This window comes from Triticum urartu, chromosome 3 (genome assembly GCF_003073215.2).
Source record: "Triticum urartu cultivar G1812 chromosome 3, Tu2.1, whole genome shotgun sequence".
Lineage (NCBI taxonomy): Eukaryota > Viridiplantae > Streptophyta > Magnoliopsida > Poales > Poaceae > Triticum > Triticum urartu.
In genome coordinates this window covers 603,058,306-603,080,800 of record NC_053024.1, presented here as the reverse complement: position 1 = coordinate 603,080,800, position 22,495 = coordinate 603,058,306, and the positions used below count along the sequence as shown (strand labels likewise).

The window sequence follows — 22,495 nt, the reverse complement described above, 5'->3', positions numbered from 1 at the left end:
CACTGTCAAACGAGTCCGGACTACTCTACAGCATGGTAGTTCGGCTCGTCAGGATTTAGACTAGCAATTCGACATCTATCTCAGTCCCGACCAAGTGATGGCATTCATACCGCACGCACATAATTACGCACTAAAAATACCATGGGCAGAGACGGGAGCATAACCAGACTGTGGTCCACAATACGGCTCGACCTTCCCTGGACACACATACTTTCACTTTTCTTTTTATCCTTTTCAAGTTTCTTTTCCACAGGCCCCTCTCAACGGCCTGATCATCAGTCCTTTCGAAGGACGGATATACCAAGGCGGCGAGCAGCACAGAAGTGTGGGGGAATCTCTAGATATTCTTCTTAACGATCATTCTACCTGTTTTCAGGACCCGTACGCAGCCCCCCCCCTTGGTCTTGGCATGTTAAATGGCCATTGTTGCTTATCGCACTATTTGTACAAATACGCTTTGACGTATTAGTCAAAACTATAATGGAAACAGTTTGCGGCCCAACTTATGTGGCACTAGCTTACTACTTCATTTTATTTCGCTATTCTTATCAATTGCACCCGTACACTTCGATACGTTTTTTGGACAGGGGCTTCATTGCGCTCCATACTATGGTAGCAAAGTCCGAACAATTTTACAGTACAGTTTGGCACCTCGAATTTTAGCATTATATGCATCAGCTCCGAATCATGTCTTTGGTCAATAGTTGGGTTGCCCGACTCCTGTGCTTGCTACCATACGTTCCGTCCTATCGGATAGGGTAGTAAAGGGAGAACTACTGCGATTGTGTTTCTGGTTTATCCGAGCAAACACCTCAGTAGAGAAAGCCGAAAAGTGACTGTCATGATGCGGCGAGAGCTGGTCAGCTATTCAGAGGTTAAAAATCTTTTGTGATTTTTTCCGCATTATGCAATGAATCGACTTTCATCCGATCAGGTGTTTACAACACCCTAGTCCGGATTAATTGCTAACTAGGGGTTGCGCCTACATTTTTATTGTCAAACTCCTATGGCTAAGTGAGGGTGATAAAGCCAGATAGTCCGATTGCCTGGTTCGTTGTGCTAAACACCTCCTTCAAGGACCAAATTCTTGGATCAAGAGTGTTTAGATTCCACCCCGAACACCCCCGTACTACCTACGTGGGGGCTGAAGACGACGACTGGCCAACTCTCAGATTTAATAAAAACGGACGCACAGGAGGAAAACTTTTAAATAATAAACAAGCATTATATTACATAACGGCTTTCTTTCATCATACAAGACAAGATAACATGAATGTATTCACTCGAAGATAATGTCTTTTGAACATTGGCCCTCTACAATATGGGATCCCTTGAGGACATCACCAAAATACCGCTCCGGGGTGCGTTGCTCCTTGCCAGCGGGCGGTCCCTCAGTCGCGAGCTTGACGGCGTCCATCTTCGCCCACTGCACCTTGACACGGGCGAAGGCCATCCACGCACCCTCGATACAGACTGACTGCTTGATGACGTCAAGCCGGGGGAAGGCATTAACCAGCCGCTTCACGAGCCCGAAGTAGCTGCTGGGTATGACTTCGGCGGGCCATAGCCGGATTATTAAATCCTTCATGGCTAATTCGGCCACCCTATGTAGTTCGACCAACTATTTTAGCTGATCGCTAAAGGGCACCGGATGTTCTAGTGCAAGGTATTGTGACCAGAACAGCTTCTCCGTCGAGCTCCCCTCTTCGGCTAGGAAGAACTCTGCAGCGTCGGCAACACTGCACGGTAAATCCGCAAACGCTCCTGGAGAACTCCAAATCGGGGTTAGTAAGAGATACCTCTTCTTCACATATTTTTTCTGCATAATGAAGGCCTTACCCGCCGTGATTTTTCTGGCCTCTTGGATTTCCTGGAGGGCACCCTGGTCTTCAACACGGGTATCTTGTGCGCTTCAGCGGGCCTTGGCGAGTTCGGACTCTTGATCCGCAACGTTGCGCTCCAAGGACTCGTATTTCTTCACGGCATCCTGGAGCTCCTGCTGGGCCTCACCGACCCTGGCCTCAAGCTATTCACGGGCGGCTTGTTCCTTTGCTGCTCTCTCCTCGGCTTCGGCCAGCGCCTTCTCGAGGATCTCCACCTCGGTCGCCGCTCCTAACAAATATCATGGCACTATGGTTAGCACAAATCATTCATCCCTTCTGGATCTACAAAAGTTCATTGCATACCTTGCTTGTCTTCTAGCTACTTTTTTACACGGCTGAGCTCTTCCTCGGCCTGCTCCAGACTCTGCTTCAATCCAGAGACTTCGGCAGTATGAGAGGTCGCAACCAACAATGACGCCTGCTTATTCACATAAGACATATTTGGTTAGTCTCATGTGAAAATTACTTGATCCTCTGTCCGGGTTTTCCTTCCGAACACCGAACAGAGTCTCAAGGGATATGTCTATACTATGACATTCTTTTTATACAATTGCGTCTCTTACCTCAAAGCCTATTAGGAGGCTGGTGCAGGCTTCGTTCAGTCCGCTATTAACGGACTGAACTCTCTCAATCACCGTACCCATAATGATACGATGTTCCTCAATAATGGAAGCGCTTTGCAGCGCTTCCTGTAGAGTATCTGGTGCCTCTGGATGGACAGAGGTCGCCGGTGGAATTGGTGCACCTCCTTCTTTTGAAGGAGGCTTCTTGCCGGATTCCGAAGCCGTATAGGTCTCCGGGATCGTATTTGGCTGGGGGCCGAATTGGATATGGCCCCCATCGCGAGTCTTCATGGGGATCTACTCCCCCATGTGTCCGGTGGCCGAGGTATCATCCTCTGGCGCCACCGTGACGCCCTCCTGTGCTTCCCCCTGAGCCGGGAGAGTCCTTTGGGACAGCACTTCAGCGTCCTCCGTAGTCTTGGGAGAGGAGGCCGCCAGAAGGGACCCGTTGTCCATCACCTTTGGATCCAGCGAATTTCCCGAAGATGAGGATCGCTCGAGGTCGGAATGAGTCGGACTGCAGCGCATAATTCAACATGTTGCAATCATGAAGTAAAGGAGATGGATATTTGTGTGCGTCTTCGAGTACTTACGATTCGGCCAGAGGCTTATCCCTGGGGCGCCACTCAGAGCTGCTATCAATGTCCCACGCGGAGTTGTCTGTGGCGGAGGCCTTCCCCTTCTTGGATGCCTCTGCCTCCAGATGCATGGAGGCTGCCCTTTTCTTCCTTCCCCCTCCGGGGGAGAATCACTTTCCTCCTCCTTGTCGTCATCGGTGTGGGAGGAGTGGGTCTCGGCGTCTTCGGATGTCACGTTCGAAGTGCCCTTACGGCGGAGACCACTTCTGGTCTCCTTGGCCTTCTTCTTGGCGTTCTTCTCCGGCGCTTGGTAGGGCGCCGGAACCAGCATCTTCGTCAGAGGATGGATTGCTGGGTCTTCGGGCAGCGGAGCCGGACACTGGATTCGCTCCGCCTTCTTTGTCCAACCCTGAAAAAATGAATGGGGAAGCTTAGACGTCTTCCTTGAATATGCCAGTAAAGGATAAACCTTGAAATACGGATAACCTATCGCACTAGCGGGATGGGCCAGGTCGTGTCCGCGGTCCTCGGTCGTCGCCGGCCACGTCTCGTTGGCCTTGAAGAGCACCTTCCAGATGTCTTTATGTGTAGTGCCAAAAAACTATTGCAAGGTCTGGTGCTTGGCCGGATCGAACTCCCACAGATGGCAAGTCCGGCTTTGGCACGGAAGGATCTGGTGAGCAAGCATCACCTGGATCACATTGACAAGCTTGACGTTCTTGTCCACCATGCTCTTGATGCGCGTCTGAAGCATTGTCAGCTTGTCCGATGAAGACCAGTCCAAGCCCTTCTCTAGCCAGGAGGTGAGCCGTATCGGGGCGTCGGACTGGAATTCAGAAGCCGCGGCCCAGGTGGCGTCACGAGGCTCTGTGACGTAGAACCACTGTTGTTGCCACCCTTTGACGGTCTCCACGAAGGTACCTTTGGGCCATGTGACATTGGGCAGCTTGCTCACCATGGCGCCTCCGCACTCTGCGTGTTGACCGCCCACCACCTTCGGCTTCACATTGAAGATCTTTAACCACAATCCGAAGTGGGGTGGGATGCGGAGGAAGGCCTCGCGCATGACAATGAATGCCGAGATGTTGAGGAAGGAATTGGGGGCTAGATCATGGAAATCCAGCCCGTAGTAGAACATGAGTCCGCGGACGAATGGGTGAAGAGGAAATCCAAATCCACCGACGAAGTGAGGGATGAATACCACCCTATCATGGGGCTCTGGGGTGGGGATGAGCTGCCCTGTTACTGGAAGCCGGTGGGCGATTTCTTTGGCTAAGTACCCGGCCTCCCGAAGCTTGGTGATGTCCTTCTCCTTGACGGAGGAAACCATCCACTTGCCTTGCGCTCCAGATCCGGACATGGCTGGAGTGATTTTTTGAGGTGGAAAGGATGGAAGCTTGGGTGCTAGAACTCGAGAATGGATGGGCAGAGAGAAGGAAGGCGTGGGTGAAAGAGGTGAATTCTTATCCCTTTATAAAGGCAGTGAATATCAAGCGCCTCCCCACTCGCCTTAAAACTCGCCTATTCATCAAGGATCAAGCAGGCGTCGCGGTCGGATTACCCATGCCCGTATTGATGAGAATCCCTAAGGGGACACGATCTCTGCTTTGACAAGACGTGCCAATAAAACCGCATCTTGAAACATGGAGCGGGGGGCTAAAAAACAGTTTGAAATAATGACCGGGCTGTGATGTGATGTCACACTACAAAAGTTGTCAGTGGATTGGACTCGTAAAATATTATACTCTCTGCGTGTGTGTGTGTGGTACTCGTTTTGCAGAGCCGAACATGTTTTCTGTATTTGAAAGCTGCTTTGGAGTATTCAGAGGAGGAACCCGCCTTGCAATGCCGAAGACAATCTGCGTGCCGGACACATCTTCATTGAAGCCTAGTTCAGGGGCTACTGAGGGAGTCCTGGATTAAGGGGTCCTCGGGCGTCCAGCCTGTGTGACATGAGCCGGACTAATGGGCTATGAAGATACAACAGAAGACTCTCTCCCGTGTCCGGATGGGACTCCCCTTGGCGTGGATGGCAAGCCTGGCATTCGGATATGAAGATTCCTTTCTCTGTAACCGACTTGGTACAACCCTAGTCCTCTCCGGTGTCTATATAAATCGGAGGGTTTAGTCCGTAGTGGCAATCACAATCATACAGGCTAGACTTCTAGGGTTTTAGCCATTACGATTTCATAGTAGATCAACTCTTGTAATCCTCATACTCATCAATATCAATCAAGCATGACGTAGGGTATTACCTCCATCAAGAGGGCCCGAACCTGGGTAAAACATCGTGTCCCCTGCCTCCTGTTACCATCGACCTTAGACGCACAGTTTGGGACCCCCTACCCGAGATCCGCCGGTTTTGACACCGACACCTACGTGTGGGCAAAACAAGTAATGCCCACACGCCTATTTTTTCCCCTCCCGGTCCCTCTCACACGCCTACGTGTGGGCAAAATAGATAATGCCCACACGCCCGTACGTCAGGCCTCCTGCCTCATGGTCCCGCACGCCCCGACTGACAATCACCACGCGCCCCGCAGTTGCCATGGTCCGGACCTCTCTTCCATGTTCGTTTAACTACAGTTGCCATGTCGCCGAACTACAGTTGCCATGTCAGATAACTACAGTTGTCATGGTTGCTCAACTGCAGTTGCCATCTCAGGTCAAGTGCCAGATGTCATTCTTGGACAACTGCAGCTGTTGCCATGTATGGTCTGGTTTACTATAGTTGCCATGATTTGAATACTTTTGGAGTTGCCACCTACTAACACTAGCCAGTTGCCGTGTAGTGCTACAAAGAGACATGACAAAATAACATGTTCAGGTAAAAAAAAGAGTTGCCATCTGCTTATAAGAACACTAGGCCAGTTGCCATGTACCCTACAAAACATATGTCAACTGACATGTTCGGGTAAAAGAGATAGTTGACATCTGCTTATAAGCACACTAGAGCAGTTGCCATGTACCCTACAAAACACATGGCAACTGGCAGCATTGAGTGTGGGAGAGGAGACGAGCGTGTGGACGAACTGATAAATGTCCACACACCAGCCCCTGTGTGGAAACGCCCACACGACCCTCCGTATTGTGAAAATGGATGTGTGGGCGACCGGATAAATGCTCACACACCAGCCCAGTCCTACGCGGCACCACAAACATGCTAAGATTCATACAACCACAAATGAATATGGATCCACACATATGGACAAGATGCAAACACCCATATATGTGGACTTTAGTGTTTCCCAAGGTTAAAGCCAAAATTGTTGCAAAGAGTCTCACCCCGTTTTGACGATGGCGCTGATTGGCCGGTACTATCATAAGAGGAGCAAATCACAAGTGACAATTTTTTTTTAGAAACTAGGGACACAAGTAGGGGCTCAAATGTAACTAACCTTGCTATTTAAAACCGACAAGCCATGTGCTCCAGTTTAAATGATGATGCAAACCTTGTTGTTTGGTGGGTAAGGCGTCCGGCAAACATAACTAAGCACAGCAAGAATCAGTGAAGAGATATTTCAACTGTGAGATGAACGGAACTGCTCCAAAAATGAAGGAGCACTACTAGTCATGTCGTACATCAAGCTTTCTTTTCTTCTTCTTTGAAATGGTATACATCAAGCTTTCGCGGCGCTTACATTACTCGCTTACATTAAGCAAGTGAGCCGTCTAGACTAATCAACCTCAGCGAGCCGGCGGGTCTCCCGGTCCACACATGCGCCACGGCGTGCCGATCGAGACGATGATACGCGCGCGTCGCGTTCCTCCTATACACTAGTGCCACACCACTTCTTTCCAATCAAACATTGCTCTCTTTCTCTCTCATCCATTAGCTCGTGCTTGTTGCCATCAATCATGGACACGTTTCTTACTTGTACGCTCGATCAACCGCGAACAATTAAAATACACGGAGTAGATATTTAGGTTTAAGGCCATTTTCAAAAAGTAGTAGAAGTAGCATGGTTTTAAGTTTCAGTCTTGGAACGGTCGCCGAAATCACCGACTGTCAGTGATTTTGTTTTCATTTTGGCCAAAAGACCAAAAAAATCAATTGGATTGAGAACAAACAAATATTCTAAAAATCAAAATGTAATTTGAAAATTATTTGAGTTTGTGTGTACTAACAAAATTGCTGAGATATTTTGATGGAAGGACGAATATTCCAGTACGCACCGAAATTACTGAATTTTCAATGATAAAGGTGAAGACCATGGGATAGAGGTACAATTCGGAGTAGTTATGGCCAGTGGGGCAGTGATGACTTATTTTGCTTCCGAATCTTTATGGTAGGAGCAGTACGACTTCTTGGCGCATGTCTGGCGTGACTTCCCTGTATCGAGAAAACGAGTGCACATTTGTCAAGCTACATTATCTCTCTAAGTCTATCTATTTGCCCACTCAACGAAAGCAATGTGAAAGAATCTTTTTCCCCTCGGAACGCAAAAGAACAGACTAACCCTAACGACCACGCACAGGAACATACTACTTTTACAAACTCACAGATTAACCTCCGTAATCGCCTCTCCCTCACAGCAGAATAGGAGCTTGTATCGCTTCTGACTATTTTGCAGGATTTCGTGCCATCGGCGGGGGAAGATCAACGGTTCCTACGACATGGTATTTGCTTCTCCACCAAGCATGCATATGGTGTCCTCATGGCTCGGCCTGAGACCGATCTCATGGCTCTTCTCATATGGAGTGCCAAGGTTTCTCGGAAACTCAAAGTATTCGCATGTCTATTCTTTAAAGTCCGTCTCAACACTAGAGTCAACCTTGCACGTAAGCATATAATCGACTCAGACATATGCCCTTGATGTGTTACGACAACCGAAGACTCCAACCACCTCTTCATCACATGTCCTCTTGCCAATAGAATTTGGCAACGGCTGGGGTTCCTATCACATTCCAGCGACATCACAGGATCTATGGGACGTCTCTACTCCTTCTCACCTCCCGATCACAGCATGGCCTTCGGTCCTCTTGGCTTTGCTTTGGATGACTTGGGCAGCACGTAATGACATGGTTTTTAAATCGGTAGACCAAAGCTCTGTAATAACCTTGAGGAACCTTATTTCTGCGTTGGATCTCTGGTCTCATCGTCTTGTGAGTTCACAAGATAAGGAAGACGTCTTCTCGTGGCGCTCCTACCTCTATGCACGTTGCACCGTGCCTATATAATTCTGTAATCACTGCCACGACAGTCCCTTGAGTAATATATTCAGGTGAGGGAACTCCCCCTCCCCCGGTGATTCTAAAAAAAAATTACGACCAAAATAGCAGTAGTACTAGTACAGCATCAAACACCAACCAACCCCCGAAAGGCTGAAACAAGCAGCAACAGAAAAGGAAAAGGAAGCCTTCCACACCGGGCGCCATGGTGTTCGACGCGGCCTCCGGCAGCGGCGGCGGGTCGCCGACGGCGGCGGCGGCACGGAAGGGCCCGCTCCGCGTCTGCGTCCACGACGCTCCTGCTACGACTGCAGGGGATGTCATCCCATCGGCTGCTATTCTCTACAGTCTGACCGTCTGCGACGCTTCTATTGTTCGCAACGCTATTGCCGACTACGGGGGATGTTAGAGATATATTTGGGACACATGTGCAGTGTAGAATTTATAATCCGTCTCCTATCTTATCTTTAGGAGAGGCCTCTTGCCATCCAAGTTTGTACTCAATATATACTCGCCCTCGAGGCTCAGTAATACAATCCATTATATTACGCAACAATCCCTCTCTTTCCCTTCTAACAATTTCAACGGTAGCAAAAATCACTGACAGTCAGTGATTTTGTTTTCATTTTGGCCAAAGGACCAAATTCAATGCAACTGGATTGAGTTCAAACCATTTTCTTAAAAGAAAATCAAAATATAATTTGAGAAATATTTGAATTTATGTGTACTATAAAAAAATGCTAAAATATGTTGTCGAAAAGAAGAATATTTCTGTATGTACCGAAATTACTGAATTTAGAGCAACTCCAATGGGGCGACCTATTTTGTTCGCCCGCGTCCGTTTGGGTCGGTGCGAACAAAAGTGGCGGCCCAACGCGCCGACCCAAACGGACGCGTGTCCGTGTTTCGTCCGCGGGCGACCCATTTCAGGCCCAATTTGAGCCGGATTTGTGTCGGCGCGGACACGAGACGGACGCGCGCGCCTACTCCTCTCCCCGGGCCCGCCTGTCGGTGGCAGCCACCAACATTCCCCCCATTTTCCCCAAAAATGCTCCCGCCCGCGCGCGCCCCCGCCCCCCAACCAGCCATGGAGGACGCCATCGACCTCGACGCCGCTGTCGGCCTCGCCTCCCTCGCCTCATCCGACGCCGTCGCCCCCTCCGAGAAAGGCAAGCCTCGTGCCCCGCGCAAGATCGCCGCCATGACCAAGCCGAAGAAGGCACTGACGCCCGAACAGCGGGCAAGGGAGTCGGCCAAAAGGAAGTGCAGGAGGCACGCCACGGACGCGAGGGACGAGGCCGCCGCGCAGGCCGCCGCCGTCGCCGCCGCGCAACAGGAGTTCACCAACGCCCGCGTCACCGCGGCAACGAGGGAGGCGCTCTACATGCTAGGGGTAAACCCTAGCCAGCACAGCGTCCTTCAAGCCGCCGTCGCCGCGGCCAGCACCGGCTCATCGGCGTTTCCTCGGATGGTGCTGCCCGACTTACCCCGTGCGTCGGTTTGCAACCCGGTCCCTGACTTCCACGTCTACCCGCAGGCCTCCCGCTTCTCCGGGGAGTGCTCACCCGACGTGAGCATGGTCGTGCCTTCCACGCCCGCACCCGCGCCCATCGACCTCAACGCCACCCCGGTGGTCGGTGGCTCGTCGTCCGGCGGCACGAGGAAACGCGCGCGACAGACGCCGGCCGGCGGGCTCCCGGACGCCCGTAACTTGTTCGAGGAAATGCCGACCGCCATCGACGAGGACTACATGCAAAACCTCATTTTCAAGGGTGGTGCACCGGACGCTGGCTACGATCCCGACGAGACACAAAGCCAGGACGGCCGCGGGGCGTTCACGCCGCCCGCTGGCTATGATCCCGAGCAGGCGTCCTTCATGCGTGATCAGGTCGGCATCGACCTGGACGACTTCCCCCTCGACCACGAGTTCCCGGAGGACTATGGGCTAGAGGAAGAGGAGCCTTTGTTCGAGGACGAGCTCACCAACCAAACCGCCGGTCTTAAGCCGAAGCGCAAGAGTAAGCGCACGGAGGCGTACACAGCTGCCCAGGACAAGCTTCTTTGCGAGTGTTGGCGAGACATTGGACAAGACCCAAAGACGGGCGCCGAGCAAAAGCATTCGACCTTTTGGACTCGCGTGCACCGCGAGTTTCATGAGCGCAAGAAGTTTCCACCTTACCAATTTGTGAGCACGCGCGGGTGGGTCTCCATTTCCAAGCGGTGGAGGGTGACCCAACAAGAGTGCAACAAGTTTTGCGCCAGCCTTGAGAGCGTCAAGGCCCGCCCCGTGAGCAGCATCGGCGTGCAAGACATGGTATGATAGCAAGCAAGCCGCCCTCTTTTGTGCCATCAAGATCATTTTTTTACGTCTTCATTTGCTATCACTTGCCCATATGCTTGCATGGAAACATTTTGTAGGCATTTCAAGATTTGGAGGCATTCAAGGTTCAACACAATGGTAAGTGCTTCAACCTCTCCCATTGCTATCGGGTCATCAAGGACGAAGAGAAGTTTAAGGCACAATATGCCGCGCTCAAGGCACGTGGGGGGAAGGGCGCCGTGGAGGATGTTGGGGAGGGCGAGCCGGCACGGCCGCGGGGGAAGACAAACTCCAAGAAGGAGGACAAGCGAGATGCGGCCACCAACGCCTTGATCGTAAGCGTGGACGGCATGATGAATAAGAAGGATTCAAGGGAGGAGGAGCGTCGACGTTTCAAGGCGGAGCAAATGGATGCTTTCATGGAGATCCAAAGAAGGTGGCTTGATCTTGACGCCAAGAAGCAAGGCAAGATGTTCGAGCTCGAGGCGGAGAAGCAAGCCAAGATGCTAGAGATCGAGGCCGCCAACGCAAAGACAAAGGCGAAAGAAGTGGCTCTTGCAAGCATGATGACCGTGGTGGAGATCATGAAGGTGGATCTCAACACCTTGTCACCAAGGAAGAGGCCGTGGTTTGAGAAGATGCAGGCCGACATGCTCAAGTTCGAGGACGAGTGATCTATGGCGTCGAGGGCCATCTTTTTGTATGCCGGCAGGTGTGCCGGCATGACCACGGGAGCCGCGATGGCGTGGTCGAACTCAAGTCCCACCATTTTTTGTGTGCTGGCATGTGTGCCGGCCGGCTGACGAGTGCGCCAGCATGAACTGTGGTATTTTCTGAAGCCGATATTGTATGCCGGTGCTGGCATGGTACCGGTATGAGACATGGCCGCTGGCATGATCGGCCACAGGCCTTTTTTATTTAAAAGTTGAATCTGGACATGAAATGAATCGACGCGTTGGACGCATTGCCGACCCAAATGCAAAACTGGACGGACGCCCGGTAGACAGCCGACCCAAACAGACAAAAAGCGGACAAATGCGCCGTTCGTTTGGGTCGCCCCATTGAAATTGCTCTTACAATTTAAAAGGTGAAAACCATGAGTAGAGCTACAATTCGGAGTTAGTAATAATGGCCAGTGGAGCAGTGATGACTTTATGGTAGGAATAGTATGACTTCTTGGCGCATGTCTCCCGTGATTTCCCTTTCGAAAAAAAAATGAATGCACATTTGTTAGTCTTTGTCTAAGTGCATGGCTAATAATATAGCCAGCTGCTCCTGGCTATATGATAGTATTGGCACATCACATATAGTTAAACTTATAGCCAGCTAGTACAATAACTTGATATAAATATGCACTGCTCGGTTGTTAACTATTTCTTTCATTTTAAATTAGTTGATTTGAATTTGTCTAAATATGAATGTATCTATACTTGTTTAGTGTCTAGATACATTCATGTCTAGATAAATATGAACCAAGTAATTTGAAACAGAGGGTAGTAACCCGTTTCTTTTCTTTCTCTTTCAACTAAGCAAATATATAATATTTAATGTTTTACAGCCTGCCTATATACATTATTGAACTCGCTCTAAGTATCTGCCGGTGCTAAACGTGTGTGAAACCCAATTAGCCCACTCCACCAAAGCAATCTGAAAGAATCTTTTTTACCCCATAACGCACAAGAACATATTAACCCCAACGACCACGCACAGGAACATACTACTTTTACAAACTTACGACCAAGATAGTAGTACTAGTACAGCACCAAACACCAACCAACCCCCGAAAGGCTGAAACAAGTAGCAACAGAAAAGGAAAAGGGTAGGGAAGCCTTCCACGCACGGCGGCATGGTGTTCGACGCGGCCGTCGGCAGCGGCGCCGGGTCGCCGGCGGCGGCGCCGAAGGGCCCGCTCCGCGTCATCTTCACGCCGTGGTTCGCGCGGCAGGTCGCCGTGGGGCGGTGGTTCACGGTGTTCGCGAGCTTCGCCATCCTCACGGCGTCGGGGGCGACCTACATCTTCAGCATCTACTCCAAGACGCTCAAGTCGTCGCTGGGGTACAACCAGCAGACGCTCAACACCATCTCCTTCTTCAAGGACCTCGGCGCCAACCTCGGCGTCTTCTCCGGGCTCATCAACGAGGTCACGCCCCCGTGGGTCGTGCTCGCCATTGGCGCCGCCATGAACCTCGTCGGCTACCTCATGGTCTACCTCGCCGTCGACGGCCGCACCGCCCACCCGCCCGTCTGGCTCGTCTGCCTCTACATCTTCATCGGCGCCAACTCGCAGTCCTTCGCCAACACCGGCGCGCTCGTCACCTGCGTCAAGAACTTCCCGGAGAGCCGCGGCATCGTGCTCGGGATACTCAAGGGCTTCGTCGGCCTCAGCGGCGCCGTCTACACGCAGCTCTACCTCGCCTTCTACGGCGACGACACCAAGTCGCTCATCCTCCTCATCGCGTGGCTGCCGGCGGCCATCTCCGTCGTGTTCGTGCACACCATACGGATCATGCCGTACCCGCGCCGCCGCGGCGGGCAGGAGACCAGCGGCGACCCCTTCTTCTGCTTCCTCTACATCTCCATCGCGCTCGCCTGCTACCTGCTCGTCATGATCGTCGTGCAGAAGCAGTTTACCTTCTCCCACGGAGCCTACTCCATCGCCGCCGCAGCGCTGCTCATCGTCCTCTTCCTCCCGCTCTGCGTGGTCATCAAGCAGGAGTACAAGATTTACCGCGAGCGCGAACTGGACGCCGCCCTCCTCGCCAACGACCCGCCGCCAACCATCACGGTGGCTGGCGAGCCAGCACAGGTCGAAATGTCCACCGGCGCCAAAGCAGAGCAGCAGGCATCGTCGGAGCCGCCGCCGCCCTCTTCGTGCTCTTTCGGCGGGTGCGTGAAGAACATGTTCCGGCCGCCGGCGAGGGGGGAGGACTACACGATCCTGCAGGCGCTGGTGAGCGTGGACATGCTGGTGCTGTTCGTGGCGACCATCTGCGGCGTCGGCGGCACGCTGACGGCGATCGACAACATGGGCCAGATCGGGCAGTCGCTGGGGTACCCGGCCAAGAGCATCAACACCTTCGTGTCCCTCATCAGCATCTGGAACTACGCCGGCCGCGTCACGTCAGGCTTCGCCTCGGAGGTCTTGCTGGAGCGGTACAAGTTCCCCCGCACGCTGATGCTCACCGGCGTGCTCCTGCTCGCCTGCGCCGGGCACGTCCTGATCGCGCTCGGCGTGCCGCAGTCGCTCTACGTGGCGTCCGTGATCATCGGGTTCTGCTTCGGCGCGCAGTGGCCGCTCGTGTTCGCCATCATCTCCGAGGTGTTCGGGCTCAAGTACTACTCCACGCTCTACAACTTCGGCGGCATGGCCAGCCCCGTGGGGTCCTACATCCTGAACGTGCTGGTGGCCGGAAAGCTCTACGACGCGGAGGCCGACAAGCAGCCCGGCGGCGGGTTCACGGCGGGAGGCGGGCGCGACAAGGTGTGCCTGGGGGTGGAGTGCTTCAAGCGGTCGTTCCTGATCATCGCGGCGGCCACCGTGTTCGGCGCGCTGGTGTCGCTGGTGCTGGTGTGGAGGACGTGGAGCTTCTACAAGGGGGACATCTACGCGAGGTTCCGGGACGGCGCCGGCGAGAGACACGACGGCCGCCTGCCCGTCGGCCAAGGCCGGAAGCCGGCGGAGGAGGAGTCATCCCCAGTCAATGCCACAAAGGTGGAAGCTCAGAAGGCTTTGCAGGCTTGACCGGGTCAACTCTGAAGCAGCAACCTAACACCGCGACTCATGAGGTGGAGTGGTCAAAAAGGAACTTATACGTATGTTGGCGTTTTCTTTTCTATATACGTATTTGGCTACGTACGTGTTACTTCTTTTTTCTTGAGCGACAGTGAGGAGATGTATCTTGTGCGGCTGACATGGCGCACATTAAAGGGCAAGAGAAGGACGCCGTAGCACGGCCGGTAGGGGGTCGGGTGCCTGGTCCTGCTTCATGCCAGCTGGTCACTGACACACGTCCATGCTTGTCGCGTTGCACTGCACCAAGTCCGGAACGCGTCATTGACCACAACAACTTCTATACCGTATGAGTCAAGTCTTTCTTTACCCTCTTGCAATGAGATTGAAGAAAAAACATTCTTCCCTTGATCTTGGTCAGTGAGCTCCTGAATTCGCCTCCTCTTTGTCAGCCGCTTCGCCGGCCGGTGGCGGGAGGGCATCCTCGCCTCTCGGCTTCGGCTAGTAGATAGGTTAAGATTTTTAATCTCTCAAGGCGAAGAACGATGATGACAATACTTTTTTTAATTAGTTATTTGGACTTGTCCTCCTCAAATTTGTTTGTCGGGGCAGATTAAAGAGAGCTCTAACGTAGATTCTTGTCAGCTCCGAGAGGTTAGGATTTCTTACCGTGCGTATGCGGCCGCGAGATTTGGTATCACGTTCTTCGGATCAATTCAAGGGATCAATGACGACGATTGCAACTCCATGGCGTTGTTACTTAGGGGCACATGCAGAAAGACTTTATGTTTGTTACCGACAAGGTCATGTCAACTTCTGTATGGGAGCGGCGACAACGACGCGTCGATGGCTCGTTCTGATGGTGGCAATGGTTGTTTGGTTCGATATGGAGAAGCCGCACTCCCAACCGTCCAAGCTACGTATCCGCCTCGAGTACTACCTCAAAGGAACCGGCGCGCACGACACGCTGTCCTCACCGTCTTCCAAATGCTTCACTAAGGCGGAGGAGCGTCGCCGGGAGCAGCGCTAGATGCAATGCCATTCGCCAAGACCCAGGTGTCACTGCCTAGGGCCTCATGGACATCGCGCTCACGGAAGTTTGGGCCTTTGATCGATCCAAGACCAATGTGGAGTCGGATGCACATCATTGGCATCAGCTGAATGACTGGCTCCTCTGCGTCGGGTTGGCCGAGTCTGAACGCATGATCCGCCTCCAAGTCAAGGACAAGTAGCGCAAGCCGAAGGAGGCAACTGAGTGCTACAAGCGGTACGCGACGGTCAAGGAGGAATGTCGCGACGCTTGGTGAGCTTTCCACCATTAGCATGCCAGTGACCTCGAAGGCCATGCCCACGAGGTCACCATCCGCTATTTGGACTAGTTTCATTTAGTCCATCCCGTTTTATAGTTTATTTAAAGTCAAATTTAGGTTGAACTCGTTAAATTTCATTGGGACAATTCCATTTCTCCCACTAACTTGAACCCACACCTGGAATTTACCCCTAATTTTCAAGTATGCTCATATTTACCCTTCTATCGTAAGGTGGTGTTATAAAAATAACCTTCTGCTCCATTTCCATCCGGTCAAAGGCCTTTGACCGTCCACAATACATTTTCTGGACAATTTTTCCCTTCTTTGTGTATGCCACTAATAGCTAGGACCCATCCAAAATAAAGATAAAAAACTCTCCCAAGTCAAACTAGTCAACATTGACTAGGTCAAGAGAGGACTTGGCCCACATGTTAGTGATTCATTAGTTATTTCTTGTAATAATAAGCTATGCTTTTAGCTCTATAATTATATCTATTGCTCAGGAAGGGCCTGCTAGTCAGCTATGCACTAAAAAGGATTAGGACTAATGACAGGGCCCACATGTCTCACCGGCAATTTAAACGGCGGCAACGAGCGCACACACGGCCCTGACTACGGGATGGCTTGGAACGCCGACGACGAGCACATGCAGGCAGTTGTTGTTGGGGAACGTAGCATGCAATTTCAAAAAAATTCCTACGCTCACGCAAGATCTATCTAGGAGATGCATAGCAACGAGAAGGGGAGAGTGTGTCCACGTACCCTCATAGACCGAAAGCGGAAGCGTTTCCTTAACGCAGTTGATGTAGTCGAACGTCTTCTCGATCCAACCGATCAAGCACCGAACGTATGGCACCTCCGAGTTCTGCACACGTTTAGTTTGATGACATCCCTTGAACTCTTGATCCAGCAAAGTGTCGAGGGAGAGCTCCATTAGCACGACGGCGTGGTGACGGTGATGGTGAAGTGATCCGCGCAGGGCTTCGCCTAAGCACTACGTGAATATGACCGGAGGCGTAAACTGTGGAGGAGGGCGCCACACATGGCTTGGAAGAATTGTGTGTGTTCTAGGCGCCCCCTCCCGACGTATATAAAGCAGGGAGGGAGAGGAGGCCGGCCCTAGGCGCGCCCCACATAGGAGGAGTCCTACTTGGGCTCCTAGTAGGATTCGGCCCCCTTTCCTTTTACCGGAGGGGGAAAGGGGTAAGGAGAGAGAGAGAGGGAGAAGGAACGGGGGGCGCCGCCCCCTCTCCTAGTCCTATTCGGCCTCCTTCCCTGTGGGGGACGCGCCACCCCTTTGTGGGCTAGTGTGTGAGGGAGTCCTGGACTAAGGGGTCCTTAGGTGTCCGGGCTATTTGATATGGTCCGGACTGATGGGCCATGAAGATACAAGGCCGAAGACCTCCCCCCGTGTCTGGATGGGACTCTCCTTTGCGTGGATGGCAAGTCTAGCGTCCGGATATATAATTTCCTTTCTCTGTAAACCGACTGCGTACAATCCTAGGCCCCTTCGCTGTCTATATAAACCAGAGGGTTTAGTCCATAGAGGCTATCAGAATTCATATAGGCTAGACATCTAGGGTTTAGCCATTACGATCTCGAGGTAGATCAACTCTTGTAACCCCTATACTCATCAAATACAATCAAGTAGGACGTAGGGTTTTACCTCCATTAAGAGTCCCCGAACCTGGGTAAACATCGTGTCTCCCCTTGCCTCTTGTTACATTCGATCCTCAGATGCACAGTTTAGGACCCCCTACCCGAGATCGGCCGGTTTTGACACCGACATTGGTGCTTTCATTGAGAGTTCAACTGTGCCATCGACAGAAGGATCGATGGCTCATTCGATCATCAACAATGCTGCCGTTTCCGGGGAAACTTTCCTCCCCGACCAGATTTTTGTGTTCAGCGGCTTCGTTCTGCACGCCAACTCGATTGGCCACCTTGAACAGATCGACAACTACGCCCTTGGTCATCAGATCAGTTTCAGGAATCTAAATTATGTCGCTGATATCCGAGGAGACTTGATCTTCGAAGGGTTCGCGGTCCCGACCACTGCTTTGGCCTTAGATCCGGAGCAAGCTGCCGGGTCCGAAGATGGGAGTTTGAAGCCCGTCAGACTCTCAGCCACGAAACTTACAATCGGGGATCCGGAGGCGATTTTGTCTTCGGGCAGCCCAGAGTCAGGCTGGGTTCCCCCTATCCTGGAAAGGCCGGACTCGCCCCTGGACTCTAGCTCTGGACTCTCGAAGCCCGTTCTCAACAAGCGTGGCTAGAAGGCCTTTGCCCTGCCAGCCCCGCGGACTCTCGTTTCCCCGTCCAACACTCGCTCTTAAACGAGGCTCTAGACTTGATGCGGTCCCTCGCCATTACAGAGGAATCGCCTCCGAACTATGCCCGACCTGGACTAGGGGCTGAGAGCAGGGATTTTTATGTCCCACCCACCACCCACTTCATAGCCACCATCGAGGACTTAACCGACATGATGGATTACACCTCCGAAGACATCGACGACATGGACGACGATGCCGGAGACGCACAAGGCCAAGACCCGCCGTTTACCGGACGTTGGACGGCCACCTCCACATACGACGTATATATGGTGGACAAACCCAAAGAGGATGACGGCGAAGGCAGGAAGGATCCGGTTGAGGACAAACCTGCTGAGGCACCATCAAAGTGTCGGCGCCAGCGACGCCGCTTAAAATCGCATCATGATAAAGACAGTAATACCGGCACCGGAGACAATAACACTCCAGAGAACTCCAAAGACCCCGAAGCCCCCGCCGAGCCCACATTCGAACATGATGATGTGGATGAGGGGCAAGTTAACCCCTACGATCCGGCCGGGAATGAGGATTCAGAAGATAGTAACTATCTACCGCTCTCCGAGGATGATGTCAACCTCGGCAATGAAGATTTCATCGTGCCAGAGGAACCCCTCGAGCAGGAGCGCTTTAAGCTCCAATTAATTTCCACTACAAGAAGCCTTAAAAAGCAGCAGCAACGGCTCCAAGCCGAACATGATACACTCAATGACAGATGGACCCAGGTCCTTGCTGCCGAAGAATATGGCCTACAAAGCCCAACAAAGAGTTATCCAAAGCGTCGGCTACTACCACAATTCGACGACGAGGCCTTCGAGCCAATCCCGTCGAAACATGACCGCGCTGATGAACCATCTCGGCCACCACGTGGGCGAGATAAAGCAGCCACCAACGCCGAACACCAACCCGCACCACCTCGCCGTAGGGGCAGAGAGACAATGGCTCCAGGATAGACCTGCGACAGGACCTGAGCAATAGAGCATGCCAAACCAGATCAATCTATGGATCAAGGGGGCGCGCCCCAACGCGAGAAGACGACCGTCAAGCTTGGCGCGATAGGCATAACCTCACCAGGGCCGAACACTGCATACGGATGTCATCCGGACTCCTCGTGATGTTGCCCAATACAGAGGCGCCGCACACCCCTTATGCTTTACCGACGAGGTAATGTAGCACCAGTTCCCAGAAGGATTTAAACCCATAAACATCGAATCATACGACGGCATGACAGATCCCGCGGTATGGATTGAAGATTTCCCTCTCCATATCCACTTGGCCCACGGTGATGATCTTCACGCCATCAAATACCTTCCCTTAAAGCTGAAAGGACCAGCACGACACTGGCTAAATAGCTGAAGGAAATATGTCCAAGAGGCAATAATAAAGTTGTTATTTATATTTCCTTATATCATGATAAATGTTTATTATTCATGCTAGAATTGTTTTAACCGGAAACTTAGTACATGTGTGAATACATAGACAAACTGAGTGTCACTAGTATGCCTCTACTTGACTAGCTCGTTAACCAATGATGGTTAAGTTTCCTAGCCATGGACAAAGAGTTGTCATTTGATTAACGGGATCACATCATTAGAGAATGATGTGGTTGACTTGACCCATCCGTTAGCTTAGCATGATGATCGTTTAGTTTGTTGCTACTGCTTTCTTCATGACTTATACATGTTCCTCTGACTATGAGATTATGCAACTCCCGAATACCGGAGGAACACTTTCTATGCTACCAAACGTCACAACGTAACTGGGTGATTATAAAGGTGCTCTACAGGTGTCTCCGATGGTACTTGTTGAGTTGGCTGATAACCCACAAGTATAGGGGATCGCAACAGTTTTCGAGGGTAGAGTATTCAACCCAAATTTATTGATTCGACACAAGGGGAGCCAAAGAATATTCTAAAGTATTAGCAGCTGAGTTGTCAATTCAACCACACCTGGAAAATTAATATCTGCAGCAAAGTGTTTAGTAGCAAAGTAATATGATAGTAGTGGTAACGGTAGCAAAAGGTAACGATAACAAAAGTAATGTTTTTGGTATTTTGTAGTGGTTGTAACAATAGCAACGGAAAAGTAAATAAGCAAAGAACAATATATGGAAAGCTCGTAGGCAATGGATCGGTGATAGAGAATTATGCCGGATGCGGTTCATCATGTAACAGTCATAACCTAGGGTGACTCAGAACTAGCTCCAATTCATCAATGTAATGTAGGCATGTATTCCGAATATAGTCATACGTGCTTATGGAAAAGAACTTGCATGACATCTTTTGTCCTACCCTCCCGTGGCAGCGGGGTCCTAGTGGAAACTAAGGGATATTAAGGCCTCCTTTTAATAGAGTACTGGACCAAAGCATTAACACATAGTGAATACATGAACTCCTCAAACTACGGTCATCGCTGGGAGTGGTCCCGATTATTGCCACTTCGGGGTTGTCGGATCATAACACATAGTAGGTGACTATAGACTTGAAAGATAGGATCAAGAACTCTCATATATTGATGAAAACATAATGGGTTCAGATCTGAAATCATGGCACTCGGGCCCTAGTGACAAGCATTAAGCATAGCAAAGTCATAGTAACATCAATCTCAGAACATAGTGCATACTAGGGATCAAACTCTAACAAAACTAACTCGATTACATGATAAATCTCATCCAACCCATCACCGTCCAGCAAGCCTACAATGGAATTACTCACGCACGACGGTGAGCATCATGAAATTGGTGACGGAGGATGGTTGATGATGACGATGGCGACGGATTCCCCTCTCCGGAGCCCCGAACGGACTCCAGATTAGCCCTCCCGAGAGGTTTTAGGGCTTGGCGGCGGCTCCATATCGTAAAACGCGACGAATCCTTCTCTCCTATTTTTTCTCCCCGAACACGAATATATAGAGTTGGAGTTGAGGCCGGAGGAGCTCCAGGGGGCCCACGAGGTACGGGGGGGGGGGGGGGGGGCCCCGGGGGGGGGGGGCCCCCCCCCCCCCCGGGGGGGGGGGGGGGGGGGGGGGGGGGGGGGGGGGGGGGGGGGGGGGGGGGGGGGGGGGGGGGGGGGGGGGGGGGGGGGGCGCCCAGGGGGGCAGGCGCGCCCCCACCCTCGTGGCTAGGGTGTGGGCCCCCTGGTCTTCATCTTTTGCAAGGATTTTTCATTATTTCCAAAAAGACGTTCCGTGAAGTTTCAGGTCATCCCGAGAACTTTTGTTTCTACACATAAATAACACCATGGCAATTCTGCTGAAAACAACGTTAGTCCGGGTTAGTTCCATTCAAATCATGCAAGTTAGAGTCCAAAACAAGGGCAAAAGTGTTTGGAAAAGTAGATATGACGGAGACGTATCAACTCCCCCAAGGTTAAACCTTTGCTTGTCCTCAAGCAATTCAGTTGATAATCTGAAAGTGATAAAGAAAAACTTTTACAAACTCTATTTGCTCTTGTTGTTGTAAATATGTAAAGCCAACATTGAAGTTTTCAGCAAAGATTATGAACTAACCATATTCACAATAACATTTAGGTCTCATGTTTACTCATATCAATGGCATAATCAACTAGTGAGCAATAATAATAAATCTCGGATGACAACACTTTCTCAAAACAATCATAATATGATATAACAAGATGGTATCTCGCCAGCCCTTTCTGAGACCACAAAACATAAATGCAGAGCACCTTTAAAGATCAAGGACTGACTAGACATTGTAATTCATGGTAAAAGAGATCCAGTCAAGTCATACTCAATGTAAACTAACAGTAATGAATGCAAATGACAGTGGTGCTCTCCAACTAGTGCTTTTTAATAAGAGGATGATGACTCAACATGAAAGTAAATAGATAGGCCCTTCGTAGAGGGAAGGAGGGATTTGTAGAGGTGCCCGAGCTCGGTTTTGAAATAGAGATGAATAATATTTTGAGCGGTATACTTTCATTGTCAACATAACAACAAAGAGATGGCGATATCTTCCATGCTACACACATTATAGGCGATTCCCAAACAGAATGGTAAAGTTTATTCTCCCCCTCCACGAACAAGCATCAATCCATGGCTTGCTCGAAACAACGAGTGCCTCCAACTAACAAGAGTCCCAGGGGGAGTTTTGTTTGCAATTATTTTGATTTAGTTTGCATAAAGCATGGGATTGGGCATCCCGGTGACCAGCCATTTTCTCGTGAGTGAGGAGCGGAGTCCACTCCTCTTGAGAATAACCCGCCTAACATGGAAGATACAGACAGCCCTAGTTGATACATGAGCTATTCAAGCATACAAAACAGAATATTTATTTGAAGGTTTAGAGTTTGGCACATACAAATTTACTTGGAACGGCAGGTAGATACCGTATATAGGTAGGTATGGTGAACTCATATGGAACAACTTTGGGGTTTATGGAGTTGGGTGCACAAGCAGTATTCCCGCTTAGTACAGGTGAAGGCTAGAAAAAGACTGGGAAGCGACCAGCTAGAGAGTGACAACAGTCATGAATATGCATTAAAATTAATCAACACCGAATGCAAGCATGAGTAGGATATAATGCACCATGAACATAAATATCGTAGAGGCTATGTTGATTTTGTTTCAACTACAGGCGTGAACATGTGCCAAG

The 22,495-nt window shown here is 51.0% G+C and overlaps 1 protein-coding gene across 1 annotated transcript; it reads left to right on the top strand.

Moving 5' to 3' along the window:
- Positions 1-12,236: 12,236 nt before the first annotated feature.
- On the top strand, positions 12,237-14,657 carry LOC125545282 (protein NUCLEAR FUSION DEFECTIVE 4-like). Its single transcript, XM_048709175.1, has one exon. It carries the CDS (start codon positions 12,363-12,365, stop codon positions 14,256-14,258), a length of 1,896 nt encoding a protein of 631 aa, XP_048565132.1. The 5' UTR covers positions 12,237-12,362; the 3' UTR covers positions 14,259-14,657.
- Positions 14,658-22,495: the final 7,838 nt, after the last annotated feature.